Source organism: Bombus impatiens, unplaced genomic scaffold (assembly GCF_000188095.3).
Source record: "Bombus impatiens unplaced genomic scaffold, BIMP_2.2 scf_0064, whole genome shotgun sequence".
Classification (NCBI taxonomy): Eukaryota; Metazoa; Arthropoda; class Insecta; order Hymenoptera; family Apidae; genus Bombus; species Bombus impatiens.
The window spans coordinates 1,221,888-1,244,465 of NT_176483.1; the positions used below are offsets into that span (position 1 = coordinate 1,221,888).

Below are 22,578 nucleotides of genomic sequence, written 5' to 3' on the forward strand. Positions count from 1 at the left end.
TTACTCAAACATTTCCATGTATATGTACATATATAGTATATGAAAATTTGAATTTTTTAACAGTTCAAATATTATAGTATGTGTATTAGTTATTAGTTTTTTTATTTTTTAATTAATGACATAAATAAAATATTATTATAATTTGTATATATTGACATAGATATAACTTCATATACTAAATATGTCAATAGTCACTCAATAATTTAGATGTTTAAAATAATTAGTCCTAGGTAATATATATATATCGCCTTTTTTTACATATTTACAAAACTATTTTACATATTAGTCTTGATGACAAATTAAAATACTGCTACATTTTCATGAAATAAAATAATGTGAATAATTAATGATTGAAAACATAAATTTAATTAAATTTTTTCTATAAAAGCCTGAAAATTATAACGTATCTTTTTAATAAAAATTTTTATCTTCTAAAGTTTATATGTTATATTAGTGTTGCAATCATTATTTTAACTCTTTTTTATAAGACGTTTTATATTAGCTTAAACTTTTTACATGTATTTTGTACTATTAAAATTAAATACTACCTATTGCTTTCATATATTTTAAAATTATTAAAATATCATCTAATCTTAATTTTTGTGGATTTATAAATCAATTTACAAAATAATTTATATTCAACGTGATCGTACATCAAAATAATACAATCTTAAGTAATATTATTTCCCAAATCCTAGTATTTAAAGAAATCATACGTTATTATGAACTGAGCTACGCTGACATATGTGTATATAAAAGTTGATTTAACTAATTATAAAATATTCATGAATATGGAAAAATTAAAAAAAAGTTATTAAAGCCTAATAAATTATTTTCTTAAATTGATTTACTCATTTTTATATAACTTTCTGTAATTTTAAAAGCAGTCCCTTTTTCTATAATCCTTTATATTTAATAATAATTGTGTTACATAAATACACTAAATATGCATGTATTCAATTAAATTTCTCACAAATTATATTTAAAAAATTTGTAGAATTTCATTTACATATTTCTTCTAAGTACAAATAAGGCATGTTGCGATTACTTATAATTGATAAAAATAATATTCCAAAATAAATATGTAGATATTACCAGATATTACATATCGTGCTAGAATAGTTGATATTAATTTTATATTTTTTGTTTTATAATTTTATGAAAATAATATCTATCAATGTTAATATTAATTAAAGCTATTTCATACGTACAAATAGAAGGATAATAGTGTGAAATTTCAGTCAGGAAATAGTTATTCTTATCCATTACGTGTAATTCATTCATCTATGCAGAGAATACATTATACATACACATACATTCAACAGGTGACTGTGGTAGGAGAAAAGAAGCGCGAATTGGGGACTAAAAAAAGGTAGCGTCTCGCCGTTCAGTAAGAATTAGTGACGACGACGGGAGTAACTGACTGTCTTTCAGTCACGTAGTCACGTTTGCCATGGCGTATGTGTAACAGTTCCTTTGATCGGCGTGTAGTGTTGCGTTTCATTGTGATTTAACAATATTAGTAAAATAAATATTACAATTCTTTATACAAGGTTTATTATGTGTGTATGGGAATAAATTAAACGGAAAGCAATTTTTTATTTTAATATGAAAAATCGTATCGACAAAGAGTAACATAGTTTTGTGAATATTGATCGACAAATTGGCGGGATATTATTGTGCGTTTTACGATCTTAGAAAAGATACGACTGAAATAGGTTAGTCTCATTGTGCCATCATGCAATAAATGAAACGCGTGATGTATGTAAGTTGATGATACTCGTGATTTACACTAGTTGTAAGTGCAATTATTTATTTTGTTATTTGATGTTAATATTTATTTGAATTTTATTATTATTTGAATATATTGAATATTAAGGATATAATGAAAATATGAATTTTTAAATATATTTTAATATACTAGAATGTTAAAAATTATATTCTACTTTAATTCTAATTCAATATTTACACAAAATTACATTTTTATCAATTAATCAACATATAATATCGACTTGTTTTAAAATTCGAAATATTTAACAAATTTTTTAATTATAGCATATTGTAATTATAATTATATTTATTGTACCATCCGTACATTATTCAATGTTTTTGGAATATATAATATATCTACAATGTACATACAATCCCATAATCCTATTCCAACAAAGTACATAAATATGATGCAATACAGAAACAGAACAATATGCGAACAGAATAATATATATATTGTTCAGATAATCGTATGCTGCCCTTCTTAATTATTAGACTAATGCACTATGTGGCATCGTGCGAAATAAAAATATAGAGATAGATTCGTTAGATTAGATAGATATATTAGTCAAGAATAAAATTGGAAAATACATATTAGAAAATAATAACTTGTAACATTAAAAAAATTTGAATTCCAATTCAAACAACTAGTTAATCTTATGTGACGTAAAAAAGTAAAATTTTTACGAACTTGTAATTTCATAAGATTTCGTTTAAAATTGAGTTACAATAATGTCATATGTTAGTTTAATTAGTTTTTAATTTCAGCTTTTAAAGCTATTAAATTTCACTTTCGTGTATTGCTCATAGCTTTCTTTTTTAATTAACATGCAATATTCTTACATTTAAAGGATCAGTAGATAATAATACAATAATATAATCTATTATAGTATCCGATGAATTTCTAGTAAATGTTTCAGTTTCTTATATATTTAGTTAAATAACTTTATCAAATGCTTGAAAGTACACATTTAATGTAAATGTATATATATATATAATATGACAATTACAACATTAATGTCATATAATTCACTGAATTCAAGCGATATTAACTTTATCAATAGTATAAAAATAATAAAATATATGTACATTGTAGATTATCTTCGTGTCAATCTTGCTAATCAGATTACATACAGATATACGTATTTGGCGGCGTATTTAAATATTCTCTGCGTTTTTTTTCAAACTTAGTTTCTCTACATATAATATGTAATATTACATAACTCCGAGTAATTCCATTATGATTAAATATAGAATTCAGATGTAGTGATAGTGGTGTTTTTTTTCAGCATCTCCGTGAAAACGTATGATTTCGAAGTCCAGAAGAAGAATGAAAAGAATCGCTATTACTAATATCTGACATTTGCGTGAACATGATGTAATGCAAGTGAACCAATAGTTTACAAAGTTGATTAAATCCTGATGATATCCTCTAGAGTAACTTGACGCGAAAATTTCTTGCCTGCTATTACAAAATTGTTATTGATAGCGATTAAAAGCATTATCAATAACCGTCAATTTCAAATATAGATACGGTTTATAATTTAAATAATTCAAAACATCGTGCTGTCGTTCGTATACCAGTGACCAATTCTACAAACAAAATGGGTCTATTCCGGAAGGTTAATGGTAAGTACTTTGCAATCTTAAAATTCTTAAGAATCTAAAACTCTTCAAATTTCACAGTCTTGTACATTGCAAATGTTTATTCGTATTTCTTGTTATTCTCTTGCCGATTTAATTTTTCATGGATTTTTTAATAAGATTAATCAATTTATTTTCGTATTTACATAATAAACAATTAATTGTATATGTATATATATACATATTACATAAAGTTTATATACAGGGTGCTCACGCTATTAGTTCGCAGCGATAAACGATAAATATGAGAAAAAAACGAAAGGAAAAAGATAAACGATTCAAAGTGAACTACATATTTTTTTTTTACGTATATCTTTTTGCATACACTGAATTCTCTCAACGTTCTACGAAAAAAAGTATTGATGTAACATAGTCGAAAACTGGTTAGTTTAAAATAGTATTATAGCAATATATTTTAAATTTAATTTTGTAGAGTGTCATGAAAAATAAGGAAAGATGTAACGCAGTACTTTCCTATTTATGTTTTCTTTGTTCTACATGTAATAAATTCTGCAAAATTGAAACTAATCTTAAAATATTTTTGAAACTACCTCGCTTATGTTACTGTGAAATGCGTATACATTTTTACACTTGTGAAAAGTATATTATCGCGAATATGTAATTTATTCTTCTCCTCTTGTATTTTTTCCCACACTTATAGAAGAACGCTGAGAACTAATAGCGTGAACATGGACACCCTGTATATAACCAAATATTATATAACTTTTTGTTTATATTTAAAAAAGGTCACTATTATTATATCTTGCTTCTTCTTTGTGCATATAACATAATGTGAAAATACAATTCATAGAATAATAATTAGACTGTAAAATAAACATTGAAAAGAATGTTATTAAATAATAATTAACTATGTAGTATTGTTAGAAAATGGATTTCTTAACTCTTACATTGACATGTAAAAGCATATGGCCGTGCTAAAGGCACTTTTAGGAAAAATTAAATTTTGATGTACGAAATTATATTTTTTCGAGAAAGAAAGTACTGGCTTTTCATTAATCTTTTATTATTTTATTCTTTATATAAAATAATAATAATTATTATTTTTTATTTCATCTTTGATTACTTCACTTAATTCCGAACAAAGTTCTTAAATTCTTTCTCTTACTCAAATAAGAATATGTAATCTGAAAGTATGGTATTTTTTTATCAAAATAAATCATTAATCATAAATTTATCGTACATTGATTGTTACAGTCGGTTAATTTGTAACAATGTAGAAACATACGTACGTACATAATTATATAACAATTATGTTATGCAATAGATATTATTTTAGTGAATTCAATGTGCACAATATGTATTTGTTACCGTTCAGAGAACTAAACAAGCGTTAATGATAACATTATTTTTATACAGAGAAGCTGATCGTATTTTGTATTTTATTAAGTGAAATTTTCATCTTTTATAACACGTAACGCAAATAATGCACTGTCCATTATTTTCTATGTGCAGAGTTCTAGTTTTATTGCAAATCAATAATTTCCTTTTATACATAGGACTTGTTCAAAAATATTTTCTTTACCTTTCGACTCATATATTTTTAATGCTATTGATATGTGTACTTACAAAATTTTATAAATTAAGTTATTTAAGAAAAACTTTGTTCTTCAATATATCAGAAGTGTTATAACAATTAACATTTTAATTATCTAATTAAGCTAATTAATTTTTTTAGTTCTTAAATTAGTTTCGCCATCGTGAAATTAAAAATAATTGCCATAGCTGTTGTCTTGATATAATTTAAATCTAAGCGTTACTAATTTATAGATTGGATAATTATCTAAAAAAAAAAAAAATCCTCATTGATATCACCCTGAGATATGTCATTAGGATTATACATCTGTACGTCATTCAACTTTAATTTCACAGATATGTACACGTATGCAAGGATATATTTTGAATAACATATATCATACTTGTGAGATTTCAAATAGGATTGAGATATGTTTGGGATATGTTGGAGGTAGATTTGGGTTAGATTTGTGTCAGGTTTGAAAAAACGAAAATATAACATAAGACGAGTTATTATGGGAGCATAAATTTTCAGTCGAATGGATATCGAACGTTTGAGTAAATATTTGTTTGTTGAGTCATTTCTTAATAGAACGTCTACAACCTTGCTTCAAGCCATCCGCAAATGGATCAAACGTAATACCACGCCATAAATAATAGAATTTCCTATTGTTGGAAATTTTATAAGAATTTAAATAAAGAACTCAGTTGATCATAGAATAAATTACGTTAGTGCGGACACTAATGCGTACACCCAAAATATAGAACGTGTTTAATGCAAAGAAAGCAAATATTCTACGGTGTATGTACTCGTAAACAACTCTATACATAGCTTCGTACTTTGATAATCGAATATGTAATTGCAGATCATTTTATCGTGGCAGAAATATTCCCAATGTCTGTTAATGATGATATAATATGAAATTTGGCATGAATTGTACCTAAACTTAACCGAACCTAATTGAAATTTACTTATGATGTGCATAGATGCATATAGTATTGACGACATTTTTGAATATGTCTATGAAAATAAAGCCAAACGATAGAGATAAGAAAAAGAAAATAAAGGCAATTATATACATAGATAAATAATTATATAACATACTCGCAACATTAAGTTTGATAACATATCTCAATTCTGCTAGTAAGTTACAACATGTATGTTATTATTATTTAAATTACTTGAAATTCGTTTTGATGCTTTTATTACATTATCTACGATCGTAAATAATGTTAAATAAAATATGTAAAACTAGTTGACTAAACTATGAATCATACAAATACGGTTGTCGTCAATGAGCAACGTTATGTATCGTTAATTGCACTGTATTTGTCATGTTTTAATAATTTCACAATATACATGGTGTCCCAAAGTATGTGGAAGTTAATTGTAGGATCGATTCTATACATCAAGACAATGAATATTCGTGCACGTAAATATTATTTTTCAAGTCATAATCAATTTAGTTTTACGTTAGAGATATGTAGATATACTGACAGTTGTGATTAAAATGACTCAGCTGACGGACTTTCTTTCAACTTTACTCATTCTTTGTGTTTCTCTCTCTTCTTGAAGAAACAATGACGACAGAATTTCCACCATTACTGATTATTATTAAAATTTCATTTATTTGGCTCAGAGCGAGCGAAACAAAAAAGAAAGGTTCGTCGGTTGATTTATTGGCCTATGACAGCTTTAATTTATTTATATGAATTTTTCTCATCGTTTTAACGTCTAGAATCAATGCTATAGAACGTGGACATGGAAAACGTACTTTAAAAATAATCGTTGTGTATTATTGTATATATATACATAAATATATACATACGTAACTTAAGACTTTTATCGAATGCTATAACGTACCGTTGTCTTTTTACGTAGTAAACAAATTGATATTTTTGTTTCATCCGTTATTTATTATTATTGTTGACCTTCGCATTTTCGTTATTTCTGGCAGCATAAGAACATCTACAGGAAGAAGATGTTTGATTTTACTCGAATAATATCGCGATAGAACGTTTTTATCTCCAAGGTTATCTTTTTCAAATTCGTACAATTATCGAAATGCGTTAACAATAATATTATTTTATTATCGTATTATTGTCATTTATAAAGTTGATTCTGAAAGTGGCCTAAGTCTATTTAGATTACAATAATCTAAAATCATCTTTGCAAGGTAATAGATATTGAACCATTGAATTGAGTTGATTGTTGCGTGGTTAAATAGAATCCAGTTTATGCTTCGAACGGAGCGCTTTGAATATCTCGAAACGAAAAATAAATGACATAGGCCATTTTCATAATCACCGGCGCATAATTAGCATATCAGCCTTCAAATGATCGTAGGCAACGAAAATCGTTTTATACGATGGAAAAGTAGTTTTGAAGTTTATGTCGGTATGAAAATATGTAATTTAAGAGATGTACGATTATTATTAATTTCCACGTATCTTTGAACAATAAATAAATAACTAGTTCATACTATCAATAAATATCAAATTTAATACGATCCATATACATTGAAATTTTCTTTGTACGCTTTTCCGCGTTACGAAGGTGTAATCGCAAATTTAATCGTTTCACCACCTTCTAAAATAGATATATTTACACAATTGTGTATACTATATTATATATATGAATCCCATTCATTTCTTTCACTTAGACGTGAAAGTAAATGTGTTATAATTAATTTCGGATTTCAGTGATAACTAATTATGAAAAGGAATGATGTTGAATGACAAACTTTATTGCTTGCAATGCATCTTATATAAAAGCAAATATTTTATTCTTCGTAACGCTCCTTCGTGTTGCCAAAATAGCGAAAGTATGTAAGCGAACAAGGATGAGCGAAATACTTCGTACATGTACATGGAAGTTATTAATATCATTACACATGGTGTTCCACTCGAAATAGATGATTTAATTACTTGCTTTAATCACGATGAAATTAACTCGATGAATTGCAAGGAACCGTGGCAATTTCCTATTTCCGATTAGTAAACAGTACATATTTCCTTTTATGTAGAAACTTTCCCTACTTCCGTAATATGCACTTCTAAGGTATTTTAAATATATATAAATTTTCTATATAAACAGATTATTAATTACCGAAGGTTTTCCGGATTATAATATTTTAAGTATTCTCGTATAATATGTTGTCTAAAATCCAGCATTTTTCCTTTTGATGCTGGAAACTTCTTCTTTTCTCTGGAAATTTAGCATGTGCATATTTACATTTGTCGTGCATTGCACATAAATACTACATATGTAGGTATTCAATTCTACAAAATTTGATTCTATTTTTTAAAATACTTCCAAACTCCTGTAAAAGACAAAAGAAAACTTGCGAGAAATCTCGTTTCAATGTTTGATCTTCAATATTCATTTTTATCTTCTTGCCTTTTTAGATGTCACGCACTATAAAAAAAAAAAAAAAAATATTGGAAGCTACAAAATCGTATAAAAAATAGAATAGGATCGTAAACTTCAGCTTGTTCAATAATTTGTTTCTTATTATGACTGGAATTTGCTGATATGTAAGATTAATCTCTTATCTTTTGATGACAGTGTTCCCTCCTGTACTATCTCGCTACATGCGAACAATATTTTCTTGTCGCTTTTAAAAATCGCTCTTGTTTATACCTCGAGCAATGATGCGAGCTTGACACCAATCAATTGAACGGCAATTAGAAACAGAGATATGACTCAACTACGACCTTAAAGAACGTATGCTACCGAAGAAATTTATCGCGTTACTAGAATACTATTGAAAAATTGTCAAATTTCAAAGACTCATCATTTTATTAATATTCATTCGAATTTGACGCAATGGAAAGAAGATTAAAGCTGAAACTACTCGAGTTTCAATCAACTTCTTAGGATTACGAAACCTAACTATCCTTGCGATACGCTTTGATTCCGCATCAAGTTCTTTCGCAAATTACCGAAGATGATTTTACGCGAGGTTTGTCCACGACCCTATAACCTGAATTGTTGAATCAAGTTCGTCCGATTCTTATAGCTGCCTGGTTTTTATATTCGTATGTTTCTAACCTTCTTGGCACTTTTCCAATTCGTGCCGAATTTATCTGTGTATTTTATAACCTCCGACCAACTCCTTAACTACGAACTGAATTCATTTCGAAATTTTCTTTATTTCATCTTATTGACATCTCGATATTTCACAAAGTCTTTGCAAAAGTTTCGTTCCCCCTGCCATTTCCTCGTTAATATCAAGTTTGTTTGCACCTAAGTATGTAATTCCATTCTAGCGTCTCTTTGATTTCGCATCAGGTTTTATCCTTGTTTTTATATAATACTTCAAAGAACTACGTGACTCTCGTCATGTTTGTCGGCGTATATTACTAAGAGACTGATGAACCTCTTGCGTTGCTTTCTGAAGGAAAACGTTTTATTCGTCAAAGTAGTGACATTCGCAATTTCTCTCAAGGGAAACCAGCTTATAAATATCGTCTTTATATACGTACGTTACTACTTTGGAAATTAAAAAACCTGTCCAATATTTTTTATTTGTGAATTGTTAACAATGTAATGACCGTTTAGGCGTCAAAAGATAACGTATATGACGAATTATTACTAAAATTATTGCTGCGGATATTTTACGTACTTACCTCGCCTACTGTAATCGCAAAGTCTTTATAAGAAAACGGCCAGTGATATTAATGAGCCAGAATGATGAAGACGACATCCTTGTTCCTATCTACGTGATACTGCAAGGTCGCATATTGTACACGTTGCTCAGCCAGACTTTGAGTAGAAACTTCTTATACAGGGTGGTTGGTAACTGATGGTACAAGCGGAAAGGGGATGATTCTACGCGAAAAAAGAAGTCGAAAATATAGAATACAAATTTTTCGTTCGAGGCTTTGTTTTCGAGAAAATCCACTTTGAATTTTCGCTCGGTACGCGTGCGGTACGTTATAACGGATCTCATTGCAGATCATTGTCTCGATGAAAAAATTATAAAAAAAAAATTAAGCTAGTCATCTTTTCCATTTATTTAGCAAGTTACTAACTTGAAGTCGAAAATATAGAATACAGGGTGGTTGGTAACTGGTGGTACAAGCGGAAAGGGGGTGATTCTACGCGAAAAAAGAAGTCGAAAGTATAGAATAAAAATTTAAAAATTTTAAAAATTTAAAAATTTAAAAATTTTTAAAATTTAAAAATTTAAAAATTTAAAAATTTAAAAATTTCAAAATTTAAAAATTTTAAAATTTTAAAATTTTAAAATTTAAAAATTTTTAAAATTTTAAAAATAACATCAATCGAGACAACGATCTACAGTGAGATCCGTTATAACGAGACGCGATAAAGTGCACGCGTACCGAGCAAAAATTCAAAGTGGATTTTGTCGAAAACAAAGCCTCGAACGAACAATTTTTATTCTATATTTTCGACTTGTTTTTTCGCGTAGAATCACCCCCTTTCCGCTTGTACCACCAACCACCCTTCTTATATTCTTCTGCTTTTTCTGATCATAATTCTACAAATTACCATCTCTTTCTAAGCTCAGATAGACATCTGCATATCGATCAAATGAAAAACGGAGAAACTACTTTTCACTTTCTGGAAACAAACCTTTCCACAGCCCATGTGTAGATTGAGAAATGAAGATCGTGTTGAACGTCAAGAATTGAGAATCAAGATCACGCGAAGACGTAGTAGTATAGGTCACTGGATTGGTCTTAATCTGAGCTATAACGCTGTAACGATAAAAGCATACATATAGTCCTATTTGTAAAGAAAGAAACATCGACGATCGTAAAATCTAGAAGAAATACGATCTTAAAAAAATATTATGTCTGTCATCATTGTTTTCTTCTGCTGTTTTCTTTTTATCATTCATAATAAATGAGATATTCAAAGTGCTCGAGTTATATGCAACATTCTGTATATCTCAATTAATAAGAATATAGTTATCTGATTATTATATACTGAAAATACTAAGCAGCCTGAATAGAAATTCCATTATAGTTCGTGCTGTGTTAAAACTTGTTAAATATTAACTACAGTATCAATGTTCCTTGATGATTCTTAAACATAACCTTTAAATTGTAAATAAAATTTTCTAACTCTGACGTTTTTATCAAACAAAATATACATATGTACATATATTTCAGACAGAATACCGAGGAGAGCGATTTTAGGCGCGATGATGTTTTTAGCTTGTATGTTTTCATACATGATTCGTACAAATTTGTCCATTACCATTGTTGCTATGGTAAATGCAACTAGTAAAAGTGGAGCAAGTGGTCCAGCATGTTCTGCCCCCATCGCCACTAATAGCAGTAACAGTACTCATAAACCTACTATACTTCCAGACGTAAGTATTTTTTTAATTACACATGCAACAAAATATTTAGCATATTCCGCAGCAAGAACACAGCTTTTATATCGTGCATTGTATGACAAATTATTTTATACGAGAAGCGCATGATATACACAGTACGTTATTACCAAAGATTCAGATATAAGTAGAATCATTTTTTCTGCTTCATCGTCGAGTAAACTAAACTTAAAGACGTTTTAGATTTACTGAATATATCTTGTGCAGTTTTTTCTTGTTATCAACATTAAAAGCGTGGAAAATTTAATTTTATCTATGCACCCGTCAGCGATTGTTTTGTTTACACAAACAATTAGATACATCTTCTTTTTTTTATGGATGTGTTTTTAGTAAACATTACTATTACATACTGCTTTCTTGAGTCATATGCAATAACATCTTTATAGCCAATTAATTATGTTTTATCAAAGTGTTAACTTCCTATGAAAATTCAAAGAATGGAAATCAATCATTTTACACATGCACATAGAAATCGCTTGAGGCAAAAACAAGCAACAACCATTGAAAGATATAAATTTTCAACATTTCCAACATTTTTAACCGTTCGCAACTCACAGTAATGTTAGCCGATCCCGATAAAACTTTCAGTATATATATATAGCTGACATAAATGTACAAAACGTATTGTTTAAATTTTTATTACAGGCTCAGATAAAAAAGGTGTAAAAGATGACCTTTAGCGTCTTTTTCTCGATTCCGATCAACTACAATCTTTTTAAAATCTTTTTCACGCATCATTTAATAAACTAGTTCTTCTAATTTTTCAAAGAAATTCAAATAGTTAGGTTTAGTTTTAGAGAGTCTTATACCACACTTTACATAAATGTCAACACACAAATGCCTTCACGTAAATTAGAATTCATACATGTATCTACGATCTTGTTATAATTTTTCAAAAAGGTATGAACACAAATATGAAATTTTCTATGCATAATTCAACAAAAATACAAAAGATCATCGAATTCTAAGACACAGGGTGCTAAAATAACGAAGAAAAGATTAATATTGAACGATAAAATAAAGAGACTAACTATGTTTGGACCTAAATGTTTTTCATATTATGTTGATTGGGTGTAAATGAATGAATTGCACTAGTAGGAAGTGCGTAAAAAAGGAAAGATATTATCATGGATAGAGTAACGGTGTAAAGTGTAAAGCGTAAGGGATTGCATCTATAGAAGATTATTTCCGTTGTTATAAACTGTTAGTTTTAGGATTAATTGTGTTTAATATGTGTATTTTTGTTTAGAAATGTTTATTTTTGTTTTGTGTAATACTTTTGTTTAGAATTACTAACTACCAATTAAAATTTCGTAAAATAAGAATGTAACGATAATTTCATTAAATTGTTTGTTATTTGCTATACATTAGATCAATACCAAATTTTCATCTTACAGTATGGCGAACGATTTGAGTGGAATCAGCATATACAAGGTCTTTTACTTTCTGGCTATTTTTACGGAGTTATCCCAGCAAGTGTACCCGCTGGTCTTTTAGCTGAAAGATATGGAGGTTCGAAAGTAGTAGCGTAAGTATAGTTTCCAATTATATGTATATTTACGATATATGTATGTATACCTTATTATTTCGCATTACATTTTATAATCCTTTACATGTATTTTACCTATTTCTTGTATAACCTTTTAATATAGATTTGCAACGCTGATACCTGCAGTACTAAACCTTTTGATGCCTTGGGCTTCTGGTATACATTATGGTTTAGTGTTTGCACTTCGTTTTTTGATGGGCTTCTTTGGAGTAAGTCACTCACTAAATTATTTATCATTTATAAATTATTGTTTTTCCATTTTCATTAAATTTCTTACTAAATAAGATAGTTTTATAGAAGCGTACATAAAATTTTTAGACTTGGACATCTTAAAGACGCTTAGGGCGTCGAGTTATATCTTTGAAAAGTCTGCTACAATACAAAACAGTACGATTATCGACGTCTTGTGAACGTCTATTCACTACATAAATGTTACATAAATAAAACGGCTTTGTGTTGTATGAGTAATGGATATATCAATAATTTAGAAATCTAAACTAGACAGAAAATTTTGTTCATACGTGTTTTGACGACTGAAGACTGGCTATTATTAGATAGGCAGTCTAGACAGTTTTCTATCTAAAAAAAAAACAGAGTTTACATCTTATTAACTCTACTAACCGATTAGAGCTACGTTTAATATACACTGGTTTCTATAAAACTATGGAATTTTTGTAGAAAACATTTTTTATGAAATTTTAATTGTAGCAAAGATATTTTAGGTGATAAATCCTTTGTATATTTAGCTGATCATAAAGGACTTCATTGTGTGTTTATTATTGTTAATAACGTGCGATAATGTAATCAAGATAAATTTTTACTATTAAACTAAATTCATAGGCAGCTGTTTATCCTGCTCTTCATGCAATGATTGCAAGATGGGTTCCTCCTAGCGAGAAGGGTATATTTGTATGGACAATGCAAGGTATTTACATAAAAATGAAATACAAAAGTAATAAATCGAACATAATATAATTTGAGATATCGTTTTTTAGGTGGACCTTTTGGAACTGTAGTCACGTTTACATTATGTGGCCAAATAATTAGTGCTTTTGGTTGGAAAGCTGCATATTACGTTACGAGTGTTCTTATACTGATTTTTTATGCTTTATGGGTTCTTCTTATATATGATACCCCTGATCTTCATCCAAATATCACAGAAAGTGAAAAAGCTCACATCAAAGAACAAATAGGTACTTCTGTCTCTAAACAGAAAGTAAGTATAAATATTAGCGCTATATACATTTAATTATATATATATAATTAAATATTAATGTCGAACTATAGGTAAAATTACCAGTGAGAGCTGTTGCTACATCAGTACCGTTCATAGTTCTGTTATGGGCTCATTTTGCAAACATGTGGGGTATATACTTCATCGCTACAAACGGACCAAAGTATACATTGGAAGTTCTTGGTTTTAATATGAAATCGGTATACTGTCTTGTTTATGTATTGTTTAAAATGAATTTATATAACCTAAACTAAAGTTAATTTAATTATATCTAGGGAGGGTCAATTACAGGATTACCTTACATAGCAAGACTTGGCGCTGGTGTATTGTTTGCTGCAGCTGGTGATTATGTTCGAAAGAAAAATATTCTTACTTTAAAATGGATTAGAAAAATATTTATGATTTTCTGTAAGTAAATTTAAATGGAAATTGGTTTGATAAATTTTATTTGATAACGATAAATAAATAAAATTTCTTGTTTAATAGCACATATGGGTCCTGCGTTTGCTTTGATTATAATGACGTACGTTGGTTGTGATGCAGTAACTGCAATCGTTATGTTAATAGTAGCACTAACTTTTAATGGAGCTGCATGCCAGACCAGTTTACAAAATCATCAAGATCTTGCACCGAATTTTGCTGGTTCTTTGTATGGTATTATGAATACTTTTGGCAGTTTTGCTGGATTTATTATTCCACCAGTTATTGGCGTTTTAACAAATGAAAGGGTATGGATTAATCAAGTATAAAATTTTTAATATTCCATTATAATCGAACAAGTTATATTTGAACAATTAAGAAAATTTCTAAATTTAAATCTAAATTCTGAATATAAAATTTTTTATTTACTATTTCTTGTTAATAGAATGGAGTAGAAGAATGGCGTGTTATGTTCTGGATTTCATCAGCAGTTTTTACATCTGCAACAGTACTCTTTTGGTTATTTGGTTCAGCAGAAATTCAACCATGGAATGATTTAAGTCAGCAGAAAGTACAGACGATTCCTGATGAAGAAACACGAATGACTGAAATACCGACTAAAGAATCACGTGTAGAAGAAGAAGAAGAAGACAATGAATACAAAGCATCATTATAATTAAAAAATTGTATCTTTAAAGAAGATAATACTATATTCATTTTTATTAATTTATTTAATTCAACATAAATTGCATTAATATGTCTGATCATTTCATAAGCAGTACGAATATTACGTTTTCTGAAAGGGATAGGTCAGCAATTATTAGTAATCAATACGCTGTCATTTGCTTGTCAATTTGTCGATCTCTCTTTTAATCATTTTTTATTATATTATTACTAACATTTTGTAAAATACTCGATTATTCCTTCACTGCTCTAATAATACGTTGAAAGTATGCATACTTGACCAAATAAATGCTTATAATATAAATCTTAACAATAAGCGTATTAAAACTATACAATTTAATGTGATTCATATGCATATATGTATGTGAAAAATTTATATAGCATTATCTACTTATATATGATATCGTCAATTTATATTACAAATCTTTGTAATATATTAGCGATGCTAATATTTTCTGGAACATTATACATTTATATGAATACCTTTCAAGAATTTCTACTGTAATTAGTTAAAGGAGTTGATTCTTCCGAAATTGAGGTAAATTATTAGTTAAAAATATTAAGGACTAAGTACTTGCAGTCACTTGTAGCAAGAAAAATGGCTAATTGTTCAAATATTCGTACGATTCGGAGCTTCTAAGGATAGGTGCCATGCGTTCCTCACGAGTTGTTTTGCCAGAAGATATTCTCGCTTGTCTCATATCATGGCTAATTCCTTAGAAAAAAGTGACTAACTAGCGATTATTTGACTTCGTTGTTTCAACATTGCGTCTTTAACTTATTGTAACGAATTAATGATATATGAAAAGTACAAAGCTCTCTGTCCTGAGTGTACAGTAAATAATTTTATATCCTAATTATCCCAAAAGTGATGTCATTTTAAATGCAGAAATAGTTAAAAATATTAGATTTTTTACATTAATAAAATATCCAAACATCATACTAGACTATCTATTAAAACTTAAGAAATACTCTCGACTACGTTTCTTAATTTCGTGCCAAATCGAATTAGTTTCAATGTAAGTCATAGTATGTACTTATCGTGAATACAACAATATCATAATCTTAATAGTACTTCCAGCGTTTTGAATGCATTACATGAATGAAATTTTGTTAATACTAACGTACAACTTGTTATGTCACGTACACTATATATTATTCCTAATACCATTTATGTATCTACTTGTTTGTGAACTTAATATCATTCACATTGATCCTATTCGGTTGGTCGTCCTCCCCATCTATCCGCCGCTTCCTGTACCTCACCTTTTCATACATCATCGATATATTCGCAAACCTTAATATTGAGATCTTTTAACATCTCTGATTTCTCTTCCTCTACTCTTCTTGCATTTATCGTACCAACATTCTTTTCCCGTTTCTCGTCGATGTTTTCTCTTCTATTGATCATTTATAAATAGATTAAACTTGATGTTAAAAACTCTTCCGTTAGCTCCTACTACGAGTTGACTATATTTACCGTTCTTTTATATACATGTATATTCTTCTTATGTATAAAAATGCTTATCTCATCTTATGCACATCTTTTTCCTCTTCAGTTTATTGTTTATCAACGCGTTGAGTACGAAGATATGATCCCTCGTTCCTGTTTTCGTTGGAAAAGCCGCTTGATTCTCTCTCAAGATTCTGCTTCTCTCTATTCACTTTCTTAGCCTTGCATTCAGCACTGTTCCCAAGCGCTTATAACACACACATTATAAATATTGTTTATAAAATCACAAATATAAAATGTACAGTTGTAAATATAAGAATGAATATGATATCACCATGGGAACTCCCAATATCAATATGCAGAAATATATATGACTTGACTTTATACAATAATACTTTATACATAATATATTTATAATAAATTTAATTTATATATAATCTACAATGTGCGATATGCAAAAATTACAGAAATAGATCTTTTTACACATGTATGTATTTCATTATAATTAATTTAAAAATCATATACAAGATATAGCTATACGTAATTTGTGTAATTATCTTTATGTTAGGTTTATGTTACAATATAATGCAATTACTGAATGTATTATATTATATGTATATAGTTGCATTGTGATGTGCATAGCTTGCCCTGAGGATACTTTAATAATAGTGTATGCGCATTTATTTTTGTCAAATAAACGTTCTAAAAGTGTATTAATTATTGTAACGTATGTATATACATTCAATTGTTATCATGGAAATATGCAGTAATTATTATTAATTAATTGTTGCAATTATCAGGTACGAGTGTCTTGAGAGAGATATATAGGAATAATTTTTAAACCGTCTCCATGTGATTTGTTAGGAATGCGTGAAGGGGTGTGGTTGATGTAAGTATTTGTATTGGGCAGATGTAACTTTGAGAAAGTTTTACAGGTTTGTTGCGTGCAAGAGATTTTTTGTCCAATCATTTTATTACTTATGTTATTTATACTTAAACATGCATTGCAAGTTGATTTAGTACACGCGTTTTCATTCTTCGTAAACGAATAATTTTTCAAAGTCTGTTGCGAGGAAGTAATATAGTTTTCTTGGGTACAAAATGTATTTTTTAATATTTGTAAGGCGTTTGCTGCTTGGGAAGTTAATGTACTATGGTTGCTGGAAGAAGGCGGGCAAATTTGTTGATCTAGCAAAGTTACAATTGTCTGACTTGAGCTACTCACAGATTCTGCAAAGTATAACGTAATATATAGTCAGTCTTAAGAAGGCAGATTAAAATAAGCAAAATAAAATTATGATATCTTTACCTTTTATCGAACATGCTTTCATCGTTGTAGCGTCCGTTACATAAGACCATTCGTTAACAGATTCTAAACGATAATAAATATATAAATGCAAATAAACGTATAATTTTGTACGAAATATTGTAATATTTACCTTGAGGTCCAATCTCTTTGTCACCTTGTAAGAATACACAGATTGTACGACGAGATTCTCCGCATGAACCTATCGGGCGAAGTTGTAGGGGAGGTTTGAGCTTCGTTTCTGAAGGGCAAGGTGGTTGGAGATTTTCATCTTTTTCAGTCATTTTAGTCACGATATAACAGGGTTTATACGCTAGCAATATATCCTGTGTACGAAGTATCTTAATTTCCTCTTTTCGAACACTTTCTACTTCTTGATCATTCAAGCACCACTGGCACATCGATTGTCTTCTACAGACAGAACATAGAACTTCCTTCGATTTTTTTATTTTCTTGACTTCCGAAATTGCAGCTATACTTGTTTGCGTAGAAATTGTTTCCGTTTCTTTCTTTGTCATCGACTCAAGAATTCTCTTCTTTCTTGTAGCCAATATTTGATCTATCGACTTACCTGAAACGCATTGTCGAAATGTTATTAATCACGATACAATGAGGTACACGATCGAGTTAAATAAATGCTTTTAATATTTTGCGTATTCTTATATCTTAAATTTAAACCTGTCGATGTTCAAATAATAGCGTGTCTATCTTATTTCGATATAAGATATCTTTTTACGAGCTTATAGAGGGTGTTTCAAATTTTAACGATCAAACTTCACCAGTATGTTCTATGAGTAGAAATATTAGGGGGTCTACCTACGTTGGTATTAGGACTTAGGAAAATAGGACTATTTTCTTAATTACAATCTCAAAAATATTAATTTTCATAAAAATCTGCAGTCTAATAATAAAACGTTCCAAGTTTGATACTAACGTTGCGCTTGCTTCTGCAGTTCCATAAGTTTTACGATAATAATCATTGTTCGCTGAAGAATTCCCTTCAAAATGATTTGAACGGCACGAATGGCATTTTCAGATACAACGTTGCAAGTCATTTCCAACAAATTATCCATCAAAGGTATGACGATAATCGATGCTTCTAGGGGGTCCACTACCATATCGAGTTTCAATTTTCTCAACACGTCTTCCTCTTTCTCATCATCTAACTTGTACGTAGCTATGGTTTGTATAATCTGTTCTTTCATGGGATATCTAATCCTTCCGGCACACTTGTCGACAATTTCATCTATTATATCGTCTATTACGATCCTAACGTCGATTCCTTTGGAAATACAATCGTCTAAGTAACTTGAAATCATTTTCTTCGTTTCCCAATAATCCGTTAAAAGCATCGTATTAGATTGTTTCGGTTCGCAACTCAAACCTGTCTGTACTTGACTATCTATAACGAAGATTTTCGTTCGATTGTTATATTTGATATAAGTTTGCGTCGCTTTATCAGACGTCTCGGCTTGTGCTTGACTCGTCGGATCGTCTATCCAAAATGCACGCGCTAGTAGAAAATTCAAAATCTCAGTAATTTCCACTTCTGTTTCCTCTTCGGCGCTAACTTTCGACTCGAACACTTCGCGTTCTTCATCTGTGACGTCCATGGACAGTTGTTCCATCACAACATCATGCGGTGTTTCGGGATGGAAGCTAAGAATGGTTGCTGCCACATTGCTTCTCTTTAATTCAGGCATGGGACCTTCCTTCATTGACGCTACATACACAAAATGTCTCTTAACAGTTAGATTTGGGAAAACGTTCATCTCTTTGTTTAATGCGTACATGAAGATATTTCCCCCCGTGGTGAATAGTGTCATAATTATTCCAATTACTTTGCGCGAATAGCAGATTAAATATACAGGGTGTCCTACTTTACTCGACTCACACAAATATCTGCTATATCTGCTAGAATGTATCGAATGAAACTTGTTTTATTTCAAGAGAGACGTCTTATGACGGCTACCGGATTTGCCTAGGTGGAGCGTTGTGGGGAGGAGCACAAGATGCGCCCCTTGAAACAAAGTAAGTTTTATTTGAAACACTTTCTCGAATAATGTATAGTTTAGCAAATAGTTGCGTGGGTCGATTAAATTTAAACACCCTGTACATCGTTAAGCTTCAATGGAACAATGACACGATTCTAATTTATTTTTTTATCCGAATATATAAGAAAAATTATGTAGTTGTAACCAAGAGCCTATACCTAGGTTTTGCATTAAAATTAAACAGCACCTTAACCCCTTAACCTACGATTTACGTTCAAGAATTTTGGGCCGAAAACGTAAACAAGCTATTATATATTATATTATATACTATATTTAGCCCGATCATCTACTACGAGCTATAACAATACCATAATATTTACGTTTTACGTTAATATTTACGTTCGGTCCGATCATCTACTACGGGCTATGCCCGTAATATTTACGTTTGTCCCGTTACGATCATCCCGTAGTTGTAGGTTATGGGGTTAATAACTTCTTGCTGTTGATGAACGCGCGTAGAGAAGAATTCAGTAATCGTATCTTGTAAATATGATCTAACTCGTTTAGATAATTAATTTCATTTGCTTCGAATACCTTGCGGTATCTGATAAGATTAATCACGATAACAATGACGTAATTTTTCAAATAGCGAGAAGAAATTACTCAAAGATACAAATTTTTTTGTAAAATTAAAATAAAGATCGTCTTCGTCTTTTTAAATTAAATACTGAAGTTTTTTGTTTTTACGGTATTCAAGGTATCAAAAAGGTGTAAAACGAATAATAATAGAGAGCAGTGAGACGTACTCATAATATCCTTAAAGTATTTTAAAGGCGGACATGGCGTGCTCATGTATATCGTTTGCGAGGCTTCGTCCCGATATTCGATAGAAATGTGCACAACTGGTATTCCTTGTAGATACGTTTGGCTTTCTGCATCCTCTTTCGACCTCTGTTCAATTTGGACCTTTGGTTCTTCTGGTTCTTCTGGTTGTTCTACTTCTTCTAATTCTTCTGGTTGTTCTACTTCTTCTGATTCTTCTGGTTGTTCTACTTCTTCGTCTTTCGTTTTTTTAGAATCTACAAATTGTTTGTGAGTAATCTTCTGATTCTTCTGGTTGGTTGTTCTACTTCTTCTGATTCTTCTGGTTCTCCCGGTTCTTCGTCTTTCGTTTTTTTAGAATCTACAAATTGTTTGTGAGTAAACGATCGTCTATATACAATATTATCAGCATCAAGAACTAGGTGTTTGTCCGGCGTTGACGACACGGTCGCTGTATCCAAAATTTCCCTTAACGTCGCGTCGTCTTCTGGGGTTACCGTGATAAGAGTTTGAGCCCAAGCATCATCTTCCGAAGTCATCTAATATATGAGAATACGAAAAGATATCGATCATCTAGTTGATAAAATTTCAAGAAGAAAGTAGAAGTCTCTACGTACTTAATCTTGCGAACGTTGGGAATTTCTATGGCTCGATTTTTCTATCGCGTTAACAAAAAAGACAAATCTTTTATGCACATTAACAGTGACTCTCTCATATTCTTCTCAAAAGTACGATCAAGTCGAAAATAATCAGAATAGAATATTTTACGTTAATTTTATTGACAATTTAGACACTTAGTTAAGAAATGAATTATGAAAATTATGTGAAATTAAATTTACGAAGAAATGTAATACTTGATATTTCTGAAAGTATTACAAATGTGCAGTACTTACTCTGATAAGAAATTAAATTACTATTATCTCCAATGTAATTTGTTGTCAACGAACAAATACACTTATTAGTCCGAGATGTCATCTCAGAGTTCCAATAAAAACTATCCGAGGGTTAAATAAGTTATTTGAAAATGTTGTTATTGGAATTTTGCATATTAAAAGGTTATACAGATTCTGTGATATGTCAAAAAAACAATGATATTCAACCTAAGATAGTATACAATATGTATAAGATACATACACAGTGATAATAGAAAACCTAATTTGAAGGAAAAAGGATGTCATTTTCTTGAAAATGACAACGTGAGTTCGCGCTCGCCATCCATATGCAGATGCGCTAGTTACAATAAATAGTAACTAGAACATAGTTCTAGATACAATCGATAGATTTAATCGATAGGTTTAAGATGTTCTTTTGTGTCTATCCCTAGTCCATGTAAGAAAGTGCAATAAAGGTTTTTTTGCTCAGAACGGTGTGATAGATTTATCCAAAGAATAAAATAATAGCTATCGTGATCCTACCTCTGAATACAGAAATAACAACACATTTTTTATGTAAGGAAATGAATGAAAACATTTCTTTATCCAAAGCTTAATTTTCTAAATGATAGTTTATGACAATTAGCCGGATGCTAGACGCAATATTACGCATCGGAGTATAGAACAAGTATAACTAGGATGTACTAGCAAGGAATATCACTCAACTGCTTCTGATGAAACTATAGCTACGCATTATGAAACTATGCATTATCTTTATGACGTAATTTCAATTTTATTTACACTCTCAAGCGAAAAGATAGGTAACCGCATGTCTCAGTCAACGCTTCTATTCTGATTCCTAGTGGAACGAAAACCCGTAAATAGCGAGGGATACCAACAAATTATCGTGCAAATGATTTTATTGC

At 29.8% G+C, this 22,578-nt stretch overlaps 2 protein-coding genes across 3 annotated transcripts; one reads left to right on the forward strand and one right to left on the reverse strand.

Annotated features, from left to right (window-relative positions):
* Positions 1-1,369: 1,369 nt before the first annotated feature.
* On the forward strand, positions 1,370-17,371 carry LOC100744237 (sialin). 2 transcript variants are annotated; one of them, XM_003485543.4, is made up of 11 exons: positions 1,370-1,798; positions 3,060-3,399; positions 11,092-11,294; positions 12,716-12,846; positions 12,971-13,076; positions 13,708-13,792; positions 13,863-14,083; positions 14,155-14,301; positions 14,377-14,509; positions 14,588-14,829; positions 14,967-17,371. In XM_003485543.4, exons 2-11 carry the CDS (start codon positions 3,375-3,377, stop codon positions 15,195-15,197), a joined length of 1,524 nt encoding a protein of 507 aa, XP_003485591.1. In that variant the 5' UTR covers positions 1,370-1,798; positions 3,060-3,374; the 3' UTR covers positions 15,198-17,371. The 2 variants fall into 2 exon arrangements, with proteins under 2 accessions (XP_003485591.1, XP_012249491.1); XM_012394068.3 differs by having other exon boundaries at positions 1,377-1,718.
* Positions 17,372-17,442: 71 nt separating this feature from the next.
* LOC105682068 lies at positions 17,443-22,221 on the reverse strand. The gene is made up of 8 exons (XM_033324759.1): positions 21,881-22,221; positions 21,674-21,774; positions 21,097-21,319; positions 20,765-21,010; positions 18,899-19,687; positions 18,098-18,535; positions 17,968-18,030; positions 17,443-17,888 (listed from the first exon to the last, which is right to left on the reverse strand). The coding sequence occupies exons 3-8, from the start codon at positions 21,317-21,319 to the stop codon at positions 17,455-17,457; spliced, it is 2,193 nt and encodes a 730-aa protein (XP_033180650.1). The 5' UTR covers positions 21,674-21,774; positions 21,881-22,221; the 3' UTR covers positions 17,443-17,454.
* Positions 22,222-22,578: the final 357 nt, after the last annotated feature.